Raw genomic sequence first — 15,079 nt, 5'->3', positions numbered from 1 at the left:
AAAATCATTTGCCTTCTCAATATTAATAAATTTCCCTGGGGCTTTCTAATGTCAAGGACTGATGTTGAGAATTCTAATATCTTTTTGTTCCAAATAATTTTTAGAGAATCTGTTTGTCTCTCTAGTCATGGAAGCTTTTAGAATCATGTTCATTGTTCCTAGAGTTGTGAAATCTCATGGTGATGGGCTTTGGTGGAAGTCCTTTTTTTCATCATTATGCTGAGTAGGTCCTTCCGATCAGAAAATGCATATCTTTCAGCTCTGGACATTTTCTTATATTTCTTTATGCTTTCCTCGCCATTTTCTCTGTATTCTCTTTCTGATTAAATGTTGCAGTTGCTTATTTTTCTTTCCTATTGTCTATTTATTTTCTTTTCTATTTTTCTTTCCTATTGTCTTATCTTTTCTTTCCTATTGTCTATTTATTTCTTTTCTATTTTTTTCTGTGAGTTTATTGATTTTTTTACTTCCGATCATTTTATTGGACTCATTTCAGATCTGTAATTTCCCCAGTTCATTTTTTCCTCTGAATAAACTTCTTAATCCTGCTGATTAATTAATAAACTTCTTAATCCTCCTGTGGGAGAAGTGGTAGTCAGTCACCTGGGCAATATGGTTGGGCAGAGACACTAGGGTCTACTCTTCCTCCTTAAGCAGTGCCTTGACCAATCACTATTGCCTGCCTTTAGCAGTACCTAGTGCCTAAAACTTCTGAACCTTTTTGAGATTCCAGCATGAGAGGGCTTGCTTTTTTTTCTGCTGCTTTTCACTGCAGGCACTTGGTGTTCAGCCAGCACAGCTTTGCTAACCCCTTTATCCACTGTCTGTCTTCTAAGGTATTTATTAACATCTCTTATACACTGCTGTATTCATGACTGTTTTCTTTAACCTTGTGGTTTTGTTCATTCTAAAATTCATTCGCTATCATTTTAGTCGCGTTTCAGAAAAGAGATATATACATGTGCTCAATTTTCCATATTTAATTAAAACCACTGATTATTCTTTACTAAAAATTTGGCCACGTTTTCTGATTACTGCTATCTGGAGGAAAAGTCTCAATTTTAGTTCTGATTCCAGACCGTCCCTTCCTCCATCCTTCCCTCCTTCTCTCTTTTTTCTTTTTCTTTCTTTCTCTCTTTCATTTTTTTTTCTTCACTTCTCCTTTTGCCCTGACCTATAGACAGGGTCTCAGCCAGTCCAAACTATTTGGCTTCAGAATCTTTAGGCTTCACCTAGATTTTTCTCAATTTCTTATTATCACAGAATTCTTGCTTGCTCTTTTATTATGAAATACTGTATTTTACTGTGGCTTCTGTGGATCTCAACTCATTCTTTAAATCCTTCTGTGATGGTGATGGTGATAATGATGACGGTGATGACAGGGACAAGGATAAATATATTTATTGAGCTCTTAGCATGTACCAAGCCCTAAGCTAAGCATGTTACAGAGATTATCTCCTTAACTGACCCTATGGGGTAGCTGATATTTATTTTCTCATAGATAAGAAAATTAAATCTTACGGAGTTTTAATAGCTTGGCCAAGAAAATATAGCTGGTGAGTTGTGAAACTGGGTTTTAAACAATTATTTTCTGACATCAAAGATCAGACTTCTACCCACTACACTACACTACTATACTACATCTTCTTGATGACAAATGGTAGTAGACAAGACACTGATCAAAACATTGTTTTGAACCATTAGACTTCCACTACCTGTGAGAAGCACTTTCTAACAATGGAATGCTATACCTAATGATATTGAGAATGTTCTTCTGGAAACACAGGGGTTAAATCATCTTGTGTAGGGAATGTGGGGGGAATTCCTGCATTGAATGGAGCATGGACTTCAAAATCCCTTTAACTTTTCAAGTCTATGATTCTGACTGTTCTGCTATTAATTCTCCTCCCAACTATCTCCTAGAAACTTTCTCTTAGATTGATTAGCAGAATTGGCACCTTGTTCCTTTACCTAATTTCATTCCCTATGATTGTGCATTAATGGGAAGTATGAAAAGACCATATCCTCAGGCATATTTTAGCATTTAATATTAAAAATAGAAATATTAATTACCTATTGAATGCTTACTATGTCCAGATATTATGCTAAGAATCATATAGGCATTGTTTCACTCAATTCTCATCCAAGCACTGAGAGGCTGGGCCATTATTATCTTGGTTGACTTAGTCTCCTTGGGCTTCCATAACAAAATATCATAGACTGGGTGGCATAAACAACAGGAATTTATTTCTCACAGTTCTGGATGCTGGAAAGTCGAAGATCAAGAATTGGTAGAGTTTGGTTTCTAATGAGGGCCCTCTTCTTGGCTTGCAATAACCATCTTCTTACTGTGTCCTTCCTCACATGGTGGAGAGAGAAAGATCACTGTCTCTTCCTTTTCTTATAAAGCTACCAGTCCTATTGGATTAATACCCCAGCTTTATGACCTCACTTAATCTTAATTACCTACTAAAAGCCCTGTAGTCAAATGCAGGCACATCTGGGATTAGTGCTTCAACAGGTGAATCTTGGGGGACTCACTTCAACCCATAAGAGTAGTTGACAACATTTAGTTTGGATTTAATGAAAAATATGGTACTGTTTATGTTATTAAGACCTGAAAATGTTTGAGCTTGGAGGAAAGCATCTTTCTAGTACTTTCTGGGCATCCTCTCTTCCCCATGAAGAGGGTGGATAGATCACCTGTTAGACAATAGGATGATCTCAGCATTTGGCAAGAAGGGCCAACTCTTTTGCTGCTCATCAAACAGTAGGAAGAATTCAGTTTCTTTGGTTTTGAAGAAACCTGACCCTTTTTGGGGGGAACCTTTCCTTATCCTGTTGAAAAACCCCAGGTTGTCTTTAAGAGAAAAGTAGTCTTTTTAGTGTCCTTCTGTGTGTCCTTGGAGCAGAGATAACTGCAGTGTCAAAAAGCCTTAGTTTTTCTCCTCCTTCTGTCTGTATAACTAACTCTGTCTTCCAAAGGCTTTTAGTGACTGGTCCATTTCTTTTCCAGGAAACTAAAGAAACTATTTCGGAAGCTGAAAGATGAGACAGAACCTGGAGAAACTGACTCTGCACACTCAAAGCATCCAGAGCAGTGGGACCTAGACTACAGCTTGGAGCCATACACTGGACTGACTCCAGAGTACATGGAGATGAGTAAGATCCTATTATCTTTCCTTTTACTGGGGGCAGGTTCACACAAGGGGTCTGCAAAAAAGGCTAGGGAAGAGGGTAGGGAAATGACTGGGGCAGTCTCTGCTTCCTCCTGGGCTTCATGGCTGCACAGTGTCACCTTCAGTGCCACATGGAAGTTGAGGGAGGGTAGGGCAAAAGGAGTCCTGGAATGAGAACCGAGAGCAACTCTGTCACCACCTTGACACTAGGATAATATCCTTTTCTTCTTGGGCTTCCTCTCCTCATCTATGATATGAGAAGTTTGGTCTCAGGTATTTTGCCATGGTTTCTGGCATTGATAAAGCTGAAAAGGAAATAGTGAAGTCTGAAATTTAAGAATAGATTGTCATTAGGAAGAGTAAGGACACGTAGCATCTTTAACGTGGAGAATATAGAAGAGTCCCCTACTCTACTCAAGTGGGGCTGGGTAACATGTCAGATTTTCTCTTAAAAAGTTGGGATGTTTTGTGTAGGGGATGAGAGGTATATTTCCAGTGAGAGAGCCTCTCCTTGTTCTTGGATAAGGCTTGAAAGTAGGAGTGCGGGTAGTACAGGCTGGTAGAACACAGTCATTTCAGATGTGGTTTGGAAGCCATGAAATCTCCATGATAAATGTCCCAACTTAGATAAGCTGCCTTCAGACTCTTGGTTTCTTGTGAATAATCCTGACCTTTCATTGGGGTAGATATTTGAGAAGCCTCTTCATAAGATTTGAAACTAATGAATTAAAAACATAGGACCAAGAGGTCAGCCATATCATCTAAACATTTATTCAATCCAGAATGTATATGGAGAAACATCAGTGGGACCCATCAGAAGAATCACTTGGAACTTTGTCATTGGACCTGTCATTGTGTTTGCATAATGGCTCCTGCCTCCTTTGGTTAATCACTCGCAATAGGGGGGTCACAGATACCTTTTTGTGCACTGGGTCCCTTGCTTGTTATTTCTAGTGGATATTTCTCCTCTTCTGTTTATAAGAATGTGTGTATGTATGTTAAGGGTAGAGGGATGGACAGGGTCTAGATTAGATGGCCATAAAATGTCTGTTCTAGTTCTGAGGTATCTAAAATTCCAGGAAAAATTTGTACTTTATAATCTAAACAAACTTATCAGAAGAGAAACAGTTATATCTGCTTTGGGAGCTATAGGGTAGGAAAATATCAAGACACAGTTTATGGAAATATGTAGCTCCCTTATGCTTTTTCCTTTATCTAAGTACTATCTCTGATCCCTCTCCAGCACTGAGCCAGGTTTTTACACAGAGGTGATCACTCATACTCCAGATGCCACTCAATGTCTGCCATCCTATCAGACAGAAATTGCTGCCAGAAGCTGAGGCTTCCATTTGGGAAGGGGCTTACATTAAATATGGCTCCCAACCCCCACACTCCAACATTACTCCCCTACCCCACCACCCAGCTATCCATGTAGGTCTTCCTGGCCTGTCTACCTGTCTGTCTAGATAGCTGGCTCTTTCAAAGGTTCCTCTTTTGAATCCTTAAGAGCAGAGACACTTGAGCTCTACTCTCTGGGTTCAAATCCTGGCTCTGTGACCCAAGTATTTGGACAGTTTTGGGTAAGTGGCTAACTTTTTATGTGTGTCAGTTTGCTTTAGCTGTAAAAAAAAAAAAAAGATGTTAATAATAATATCTACCTCATAGGATTGTTGCATTTAATGAATTAGTATCTGAAAAGTGCTTAGAAGAACATCTAACACATATAAAAGCCGGGTTTGTCAAGTATTGCTGATTCTCTTAATGGTCTTGAACCCTAGGAAAGCCACGTGCAGGGATATAGGCTGAACTTTGTCAGCCACCTTATCACTGAATGGACATCCACTATGTGTTCAGACGTGGGCACTTTACAAAGTAATGAGAAGAGGGGAAAAAACAGCGAGAACTAGAAGATTTAGTGGCTTCTGGAAGAAGTTTATACCACGATTGTAGAGAGTGAAATTCATTCTGTAGATTAAACAAAACGCACACACACACACACACACACACACGCGCGCGTGCGCCCACACAAAACTCCTTACAGGTTATAAGGGAACAAAACAACCATATAACAGAAGGCTTGAAAATAGAGAAAAGAAGGGAACATGTGTCCCAGACTTACCTCATTTCAGCCCAATGTTTACTAGCATTTTGGTGCCATTTCTTCTTAGACCCTTTTTGTTATGTATATGATTTTTAAAATAAAGTTGTGATCACATACACACATTTGTTGCTGTTTTCTAGTTAGCATTAGATGAATAAATATTTCCAAGTTGTCATATAATATCCAAAACTAAGAGCTGCATAATAAATGACCCCCTCTAATAAATGTACTGTAGTTCATTTGCTGATTTTCCAGTGAAACACATTGGAGACTCACTTTCTGATTCTTCCCCTATTTTGGTAATCTAATATATATTATCTCCATGCATATAATCCTTTCCATATTTGCTAATGATTTCCTCAAGGTAGATTCCCACAGATGTGATTACTAGATCTAAGTTACGGCCATTGTATAGTTCTTGATTGATTTATTTATTTTATGTATTGCTTTCTAAAAGGATTAGACCAATTCACCGAGCCACAGGCAGTGTACAAAATACTCTTCCAGTGAATACAAATTATTTAGTAGCCTGAAGTAATGTGATATGAAGGAATTATCAGTGCACAGTAAGTTTGAGATGCTCAGCCCCCTGTGGCCACCTCATTCCACTTTGTTGATTTGAATATTCCAGACTTCTCCTCCTTCAAAAGTTAGCTTTTCATGGTGCTCTCCCTGTGAAGTCTCCCTAGATCAAGCCCCATTCCTCCTGAGAGGAATCATTAATTATTTGCCTTTCTGTCCCATTACATATAGGTACACACACTGATGGTGTATCTTCCAGAATTATGATAATACTGGTCACATATCTGTTCTGCAGACCCAGACTATTAGATTCTAAAGAACAGTGTGTAGGAATCATGTCTTATTCATCTTCATGGCCTCCATGACCCAGCACATTTCCTGGCATATAACAGACACTCAGTGTGTCTGATAAACAAATATGAGTAAATGAATGAATGATTTCTTAATTAGTGAGGGAAGTTTTCTTAACAGAGGTAAGCTTTTAACAACTTCAAGTGGCAAATGAAGGATCATTTTCAAAGCGGGGCTTGGTTGATTGTGGGAGGGTCAAGGATGTTTTGAAGAGATTTCCAGCCGTAGGTAGGAGGTCGGGCTTGATTCCTGAGGTCCCTTCTGGTTCTGACAGTCTACATATTAATGATAAGAGTAAGGGAGAGCATTCCAAGGAAAAGGACTCGCAAGTTCAAAGAGTCTCCTGGCCACGAGTAAGTATTGACATAGCAAATGGTGGTTTTTGGGTAGATAGGGCTTAAAGACCTGGTACGTTACTTTGTCTGAAGATGAGACAAATTTGCGTTTCACATCAGGCTATAGGGAGCAGTTGTAAAATCTTAGCCAGTGCTGTGACTCTGTTTCCCTTGAGGAGATAGGCAACAAGTGTGGAAGGGAGGTAGTAAGAAAGACTAAGGAAGGAAGAAGAAACACAGGCGCACTCATTCACTCATTCATTCATTATTTCATTCATCAGATATGTATTAAACATATAAAGGGAGGAACAAGTTTGGAAACCAGGACAGAGCCTTCAACAGTTCAGGATGATATTGATTCAGTCAACAATGCAGTTGATACTGATTCAGGCTTCTCTAGAGGAGGAAGCACGAATCACACATGGGTTTTCCAAGCTGGGTTCCACAGAAACTCACTCCCAGCATTCTTTAGGCCATTTTGCCAAGCTGTCAGCCACTTCAAAGATGTGATTATTTTATTTCATAGTTTATATAGGTGCAAGAGCTATGTTTCTGACTTAGAGTCCTTTTATTCCTTTTGTCTCTGGAATATACTCTTGACCCTTGTGAAGAGAATATTTGTTCCCATGTACAATCAAAGACTGGACTGCAGACTAAACTTTACCAAACATTACCCCATTTAGCAACATAGGCTAAGTGAGGGTAGGGGTGGGCTCTGGAGTCAAACCACCAGGCTTCCAGTCCCAGGCCTGCTATGGCTAGTTACATGACTCTGGGCTGATGTATAAAGTCAGCCAGGCTCAGTTTCCCCATCTGGAAAGTAGATTTAATGATAATAGCACCTACCTTACAGGATGGTTCTGAGAAGTAGGTAATGAATATAAAACATAGTTAAAAAACAGTGCTTGGTCCACTTAGGCTGTCTATGGATATGAGCTGCCACTGTTCTTGTCAAGAGTCCAATTTCTTTCCCTTTAATCTAGGAATTGACTAAAAACAATTTAAAGCCCTCAATGTAGTGAGCCCTCAATGTATTGACCCATTAGTATAGGGTTGGGCAGTAATGTTGAAAGACTGTGGGTACCAGACTCCAAGGCAAATCTAAAAATCACACTCAGAAGTCTGAGAGGTAAACACTCCAAGATGTTTGTCTTTTCAGAGAATCTAAGCCCTTAGGGTTCTCCTTGTCAAGTCTGGCATCGCAAATGGGCTCCTTTTGTCATCTGTTTATCTAAAACCCGCAAACTTTTGTTCCTCCAGTCTTCTAAAAAATAATCACTATTGTCTTCCTGACTCAGGAATTCAATTATCCCCCTAGAGCCTTCCTTCAGCTTCTTAAATAGGCCTATCCCCTAGGCCTTTAATGTGGGTGACAAGATGAATTTTTTCTGTCATTCACATAGTTGTTAGAGGAAACCTCATTTTTCTTGGTCATGAGTTTACATCCTGTCAAACTTTAGTAGAAAGGGAGGTGCATTGAGCTTGGATATTTACTTACTCATTCATTTGGAATGAAGGCCAGGTCATGACTTTGGAGGGCCAAGGGCTGTCCACCAAGACTTGTAAGAGTCATCCAGCAGGTGGAAACGCATGGGGTAGGTCCCAAAGATTGCAGCACCCTCCTGAAATTGCAGACTTGAACTTCTGGGTTCAGAAGGAGTATCACTGCATTGGCACAGACCTTGTCTTCTTCTCCAGGATTCCTGTCTGGCTTCGCATCAACGTCTGCTGAGGAGAGGATCAGTATGATCCAGGGCCTTTTATATTCATGGCTCCTTCCCTCACTGGCTTTGCCTCTACTAAGAATTTTGCATCCCCACTCAAGCCCTTGCCCTTCCTCCTTTTTCTTCTTCTTCCACTTCTTTTTTTATTATTGACTGTGTTCCCTATGCTGTACTTTTCATCTCCTTGACTTACTTATTTTATAATGGCAAGTACTCACCTCCTTTGCATGACTCCAAATGCGTCCTAACTTGTCCCCTGCCTCCTTTTTCCCTCTTTCCCATTTCCTTTTTACAATGGCTTTGCTAAGGTACAGTCCAGAGCATGTTCTCTTTTGTATGTCAAATCCTTAAACGTGATAGAGTTCCCTTAAGTGAAAGTTCCAGTGTCCTGCACGTATAGCTTGTAAGAGCATCCTCGCGCTCCTCGCGCTGGCTCTGCGCATGCGCACATGCTTATCTGCCACCACCAGGGCTGGGTTTGCCTGTGCTAGTTCACCTGCCTGCAGCAAGTTCTTGCTGAGTTGCTCAAGCTCTAACCTGTCTCTTGGAAGCAGTTTCTTCCATCAATGGCTCCTCTCTTCTCCTATACCTGCTTTGGTAGAGGAAAAAATGTGAGTTTGTGGGGGCAGGGACCCCCTTATCCCTCCCTAGTCTCACCACTTGGCACAATTCCTGGAATGTAGTAAGTAAGACCTCAATAAAATGTGTCTTGAATGAATGGCACTTTAGCTCCCTTCCTGCAGTGGCAGAGAAATAGAGGCCCCGCTTCTTTCTATCCCACGATATTTGGGCTGGCCTCCCTTTTCACTGTGGACATATTTATATATATTTTTTATATGCAGCAATTTTCATCTCCCAAGACCAAAGTGAACCACGTTTATTATCAGGGCTTCCCTTAAAGAAAAGTCACTTCTGGCTTTAATTTGTTCCTTTGCCTTCAGGGATCAAGTCATTAGCCAAAATGGACAGAGTGGAATGCTCTCCCTCAGACTTGGATTTAAGCTCAACTCAGATTTCACGTCTTCCCTCTTTGGTGCCCCCTCCTCGGCTGTCCCCAGGAGCATTGCTGCTCCAGGACCTGTGCCAGGCACTGGGGGCACAGAGGCAGTAAGTGGGCCCCGGACCCCCCAGGACCTCAGGGTCTAGCGGCAGAGTGACAGGGGCAGAAGGTTACATGAAAGGGCCTTGTTGTCACACACACACACACACACACACACACACACACACACACAATGCAGCTGACTGTGCTTTCTTCAGAGAGGCTAGCCCTTTCAAGCTTCCATTTGATGGAGCAGAGGTGTATTACAGAGAATTGTCCATTCTCTTCTTTGTTCCGGCTCGTAATTGCCAACTGACCAAACTTCCTTGGGTTTGGAACCCATGTACTGAGGCAGAACAAACTCTGGCCTAGAAACAAGAGACTCATCTCCCACCCACTACCTCAGGCTTGTTTTGAGACAACAGACAGGCCAGGAGGAGAATCTATCCCAGGGGAGACATTTCTCAGCTCTTCTGTCCAGAGACTCAGCTCCTGTGTGACCATTTCCTGCCTTCCCAACCACACGTATGGTTCCCCCTCCCTCCAGGCCCCTAGCTGAGAAATCTCAACATCGCTGCTCATTCACTCTTCTGTCTCCACACACCTCCCATCCAGGCTACCATCTTTCCTCTAGGATATCTCTGGAGGCTGCTTCTTCTGCTCAGCCTCTTAATCTCCTACACCTAGTAGTTTTTTTCCTGCCACGCCCTCAACACAGCCCCTTGCAACCACCGCCATCTCTCCACTGCCCTGTTTCTTCTTACGAAGGTTAGCATTGGTCTTGCCATCCATTGTTCTAAAACTTCCAGGGTTCCCATATCTTTCCTAAGGCATTCGTGGGACATTGTTTCGGTGTATTTAACCCTAGGCCCTCTTACATATTCTTGGATCCAGCCAAAATGGACCCCAACAGACAATTTATCACTCATAGCCTTCATTTCACTCCTTCTTCCCTGCCCTGGAATCCCCTTTGCCTTCTTACTCTGCTGTCACCTCCTTCCCAAAACAGCTTCCCTCCCATCCCCCTCCCTTCCTGCTCCTCTTTCCCCTCCCCTCCTCTCCCATTCCTCAGGATTTTAGCTGTCCCTACTCCCACCCCAGGATTTCAGACAAGCTGCCTCCTAAGACAGTAATGCCTCTGATACTTCTTGGTAACTGATTTCCTAGGTGGCAGGTTCCTGGAGCCACAGGGCCTTGCACACAGCATGGGCACTGAAAACACACCAAAAAACCCTGTAAAGGAGTGACTGAACAGGAGGGTATCACTTATCTGGCTCTGCCTTTCTCTTATCTAGGCTGAAACAACTTACTTCTAGCAATGCTGCTGTCAGTTCTCACGTATTAATGGGCTGATAATCCATTGAGTGGATTACCAAGAATTGGGGGTTTTCCCTATTTCTCTTTCTCTGCCCTCCTCCTCCTTTCCTGTCTCCCCTCCCCCTCCTCCCCTTTGCTTTAGCCTTCTCCCCTCCCCCAGCCCAGGCCTATTATGTACTCCTTTCCAGTGAGTAAGCCAAGGAAATAAGAGAAGGCGTAATATGAACCTTCCATGCTGCTCATAGGTAGCAGCCCTGGGAAAGCTTGCCTAGAGAGAAGACCCAAGTCCACAAATGTCAAAACCTTGTTGGAGGCGATAGTTTCTGCCATCTCTGTGGATAATTAAGCTTTGGTGGTGGTGATCATATCACTGCTTCTGATTTCTCTGCACCTTTGTCTTCAGAATGAAGCCTGCTTTTCTCTTCAGATGATCACTGTAGGACAGAGCAAGCAATCTCTCTCCTTCCCAACTTCCCAGGGTGTCCGGTGAGAAGTGGATGTGAATCCAGTTCTGCCTTTAAGTGCACGTGTGACCTTGAGCACCTCCTATCATCTCTCTGAACCTCACTTTCCTCCTTCACATTAGAGGGAATTAGACCAGATGGTGAGTTTTTCCTTGCAGAGACCTGACCCACTGGTCTGCAGTCACAACCAAATGTGTAATATATCACAACTTAGGTGCTCCTACTGATAATATAGTTTAAAAATATAAGGTAAAGCAGAGGCAACATCACCCTCACTTTCTCACATTTCTAGATTATTTTTGAATGAGAGAGCAAAGAAAGTTTCAGCATGCACAAAACCTGGCCACCCCAGTGGAAGTGAATGGTGCACGTAATCATTTTTCACTGAGTGTCTTGACAAGAATAAAGAGTTTCAAACCGCTGGACCAGGTAACCTCCAGGGTCTCTTCCAGTGCTGGCATCCCAGTTCACATATCCATCTTAGACAGTGTACCTTGAAGCCAAGAGGCCCAGGGAGTGATGCAAGTTGCCTCAGGTTGCCCCACACACCCATTAGTGGGACTGAAAGCCAGAGCCCCTTCCTGGATCATTGTGTAAGAGACTTTCATGAGGACTTATGGGAACTTGGGCTTTAGCGGAGGGATAGGGGTAGGGTGAGGTATTCTTCTTCTTTCCCAATGGGCTAGACCTCCTAATTCCAGAAAGGCCCTTGTCTTGGGCTTTGAACAAAAATGAGAGCAGTGAAACCAAAGCTGCCTACTCCCTCTGGTGTGCCTGACATGGTGATCCCTGGCCCCGCTCTCAGCTGTCAGCTTCCTTCCCCGTGATCCCCAGGACCACCCATGCAGACAGGAAGTGTGCTGAGCCCACTCTGAGCCTGTCAGTTGTAATGGTGAGGCACGTCATCAGTTGAGGGAGGCAGCAGAGAGAGATGTATTATATTTACATTTTTCTAAATTGAACTGGAACCGGGGCCCAGCAGGCATGGCGGAGGGGCCATGAGGTGAAGGGGAAGCTGGGATTTGGGGGGTGGCATGGGGGGGTTGCTGAGAGTCAGCCTGTGGAGGGGGCACTGGCGGTAGGGAGCTACCTCTGGGCGGCACTGGTGGTGGGGATGGGCCAGTCCCAGACAAAGAGAAACCTGAGAGTGAGGGATTAAGCTGGAGAAACCTGTGAGGGGAACAGCAAGCTTTCGAGGGAATCTCCAATATCAAACCCTTTTCCTGAAGAGCTTACTAAAAAGGACTTCAAGGGTAGTCGCCCACCCCCATCTCTGAGGGGAGGAAAGAATGCTGGCCCAGGAGCAGGCTGTGACATTAATCATCACTGTCCCCAACCCCAAAATGGGGCTTCAAAGCTTTTTGGCCACAGGCCCCTCACAGCCCCATTGTGGAGTTTTCCTCAGGGCCAATGGGAGGAAATTCCTGAGTTGCTTTAAGGCTGCAGGCAACGTTAGTTCTCTGTTACTTGCCATAGTTCCACTTGTGTAGAGTAACTTTGGCATAAGAACGTGGGCCCAAATTTAATTCTATAAGTTCCTAAAGAATCTCTCGATCAAGTTTATTGCCAGTTTATCAGATAAATAAGTGATACAATTGAAGACCAGTGGCCTATGTTCATATTCATGAAACTGTGAAGGGAGCTTCTTGAGGTCAGGATTTGTGTTTTATTCATTCATAGCACCTAACCACCGGGCCTGGCATACAGTAGGTGCTCAATGAATGTTTGAAAAGGAAAGAAGAGGAATATAGAATGAAAGAGGTGATTCTGTAGTGTGGACCTTGAAGACAGAGTGACAATTGGACTCCACAGACATCATCGTTCATCAGAGCTCTCCAGCCCCTCTGGCTGTGTTGATTTAGCTGGCACAATCTACCCCTGACTTCCCCCAACCAGGGGCCAAGAATCCTTATTTTCAAGTGCTTATGATTAGGGAATGGTATCCTCCCAAAGGCAGGCTTCCTAAGGCCATACAAATTGGTAGACTTGTTTAATCATCTGGGTACTTCAGGCAAAATATTCTATGTAATAGTCAGCTACAGCTATGATAAAGCTTTGTAACAAATGGCCCGAAGTCTCAGTGACTTGCAACTGAGACAGAGAATAACGAGCAATGGAAAGAGCTGGCTCCATACCTCCCTGAGTATCCTCCCCTGGAAATGACCAGGTAAAGGTAGCCCCTTACTAAAGAAAGAGTAGAGAGCTTCCAATAGAGCAGTGACTTCGGTGACACCCAGGATCCCTTCCATATTCTGATATTCTTTGGTCATGGATAATAGAGACCACACTGCGTAATTTCCAAGTTTCTAACGGGCTGGATATATAAAACTAGTCCCAGGGGTGCCTTAGCTGTAAGTGATGAAATATTCCAGAGTATCTGTACAAGCATCAGCACTGAAGCTCGATCATTTTGTCACAGAACTCCAAGATTGTGTGCTACAAGGCAATGGCTCAGAGAATCAGGAAATTCCTTTGCCTGAACCATCCTGTTTATACAAACTGAGTCATCTCACTGGATAATCAGGCACCTGCCATCTTCTCCAAATGGCATTTAAACACAGTTCAGGCAGTATCCAGGGTCTCATTCCAGTGTTTCTGGGAAGTAGGGTGAGTCACAGTTCATGTCTCTCTCCCTCTCTCTCTCTCTCTCTCTTTGAAGTGTACATTGCTTGTCACTTTCTGTACTAGGAGTCCCTCTCTCCATACATACTTAAGAGAAAAGACAAGAGTATATTTGGATATGATACCCCTAAGTGTACTACAGAAGGCTTCTGGTGAACAGAAGATGCCCAGTCAGTGCTTATGAAATGAGTGAATGAATGAATGGAAGGCAGTCTTTAAGGTTAAAACTTTTGGAGAACACCATCACTTTATCATTTCTCTTCTTTCTGGAACACCCAGGAAGCTCAGAGTGAACTCTGTTGCTCAGCTGTGGCCCCATAATAGGTCCTTAGAGTTTGCATATTTGTTTCTCTCTCCTTTCTCTGTCACTTCCTTTTTTCTAAAATTCCATAAACCTCACTGTGTGTTCCTTTTGTTGGCTTTTTTAAAGCCCTTTGGGAAGATGAAAGGGGAAAAGAATAAAGGAAAAACGTTCTTAATCATTTGTTGCTTGGGAACTTCTTTCCAATCATGCCTAGTTTCATTGCCCTTCTGCCTCACTGACTGTGTTACCATGGCCCAAATAGGTATATGGGAGGATTGACGGATGGATGGGTGAATGGATGGGAGGAAGGAATGAGTAACTGGCCTTCACATTCCCGTTTTGCAGGTGGATAAAGTAAACAAGCATGAGTAAGCCAGGTCATTCATTTGTTCACAATAAACATTTATTGGAAATTCACCAGGCTGTTCTTTGAAAATCAGAAATAAATCAGTAGATCTCACCAACTCAGTTCTCTCTTGTTTTAAGATGCTGAACTAGGTCCACTGATGTCAGTTTTTTGAGGGGGCACAAATTCAGGCCAGACAGGAGTAATGACACGGACAACAGCAGGGACAGCTCTAGTGCACCAGTCATACAAGACATGTGAGTGAAGGTGCTTTGGAGAGTGAAAATATCAGCACAGATGCTGGTTCATTGTCTGACAAGAATATTAGAAATCGGATTGGAGAAGATCCAATAAAGGAAACCTAAGAGATGTGAGAGTGGACACAGGGCCTAATATTTACATTTTTGTGTGAGGAAAGGATATCGAATTATGTTGGCATCAGAAACTATCTTTGTTTCCCATCTTCATCAATTGCTAGGTATGTGGCCCTGGGAAAATTATTTCATCTGAGACTCAGTTTTCTTACTTGAAAAATGGAAATAATAATAATATTTGACACTAACTATTATTTTATGAACCAGAGAGCATGGTGCCTACACATGGTAGATGTTTAAGAAATGTTGGTTGAAGCTCCATGAAGTCTGAGCACTTGGAGTTTTGCTTAAAGGATATGGAAGGGGAACAATGGGCAGATTTTTTCCAGAAGACCATAGTGTCCAGGCCTTTAAGCCCCCTGTGGCTGAGAGTCACATTCTCCTGCCCTTTTCTGTGGTCG

The 15,079-nt window shown here is 42.7% G+C and overlaps 1 protein-coding gene across 1 annotated transcript in view; it reads left to right on the top strand.

The window, feature by feature from the left end:
* ANO2 (anoctamin 2) overlaps window positions 1-15,079 on the top strand; it is a 312,785-nt gene that overhangs the window by 278,542 nt on the left and 19,164 nt on the right. Inside the window, exon 20 of the mRNA XM_047066263.1 lies at window positions 3,017-3,162. Within this exon, the coding sequence (XP_046922219.1) occupies window positions 3,017-3,162 (146 nt within the window). The remainder of the gene's footprint in view (window positions 1-3,016; window positions 3,163-15,079) is intronic.

Source organism: Lynx rufus, unplaced genomic scaffold, assembly GCF_022079265.1.
Source record: "Lynx rufus isolate CCGP_SWC_20201006 ecotype Redwood Valley unplaced genomic scaffold, mLynRuf1.p SCAF_7, whole genome shotgun sequence".
Classification (NCBI taxonomy): Eukaryota; Metazoa; Chordata; class Mammalia; order Carnivora; family Felidae; genus Lynx; species Lynx rufus.
The sequence above is the reverse complement of the archived record's forward strand: the minus strand, read 5'-3'. Positions and strand labels throughout refer to the sequence as shown.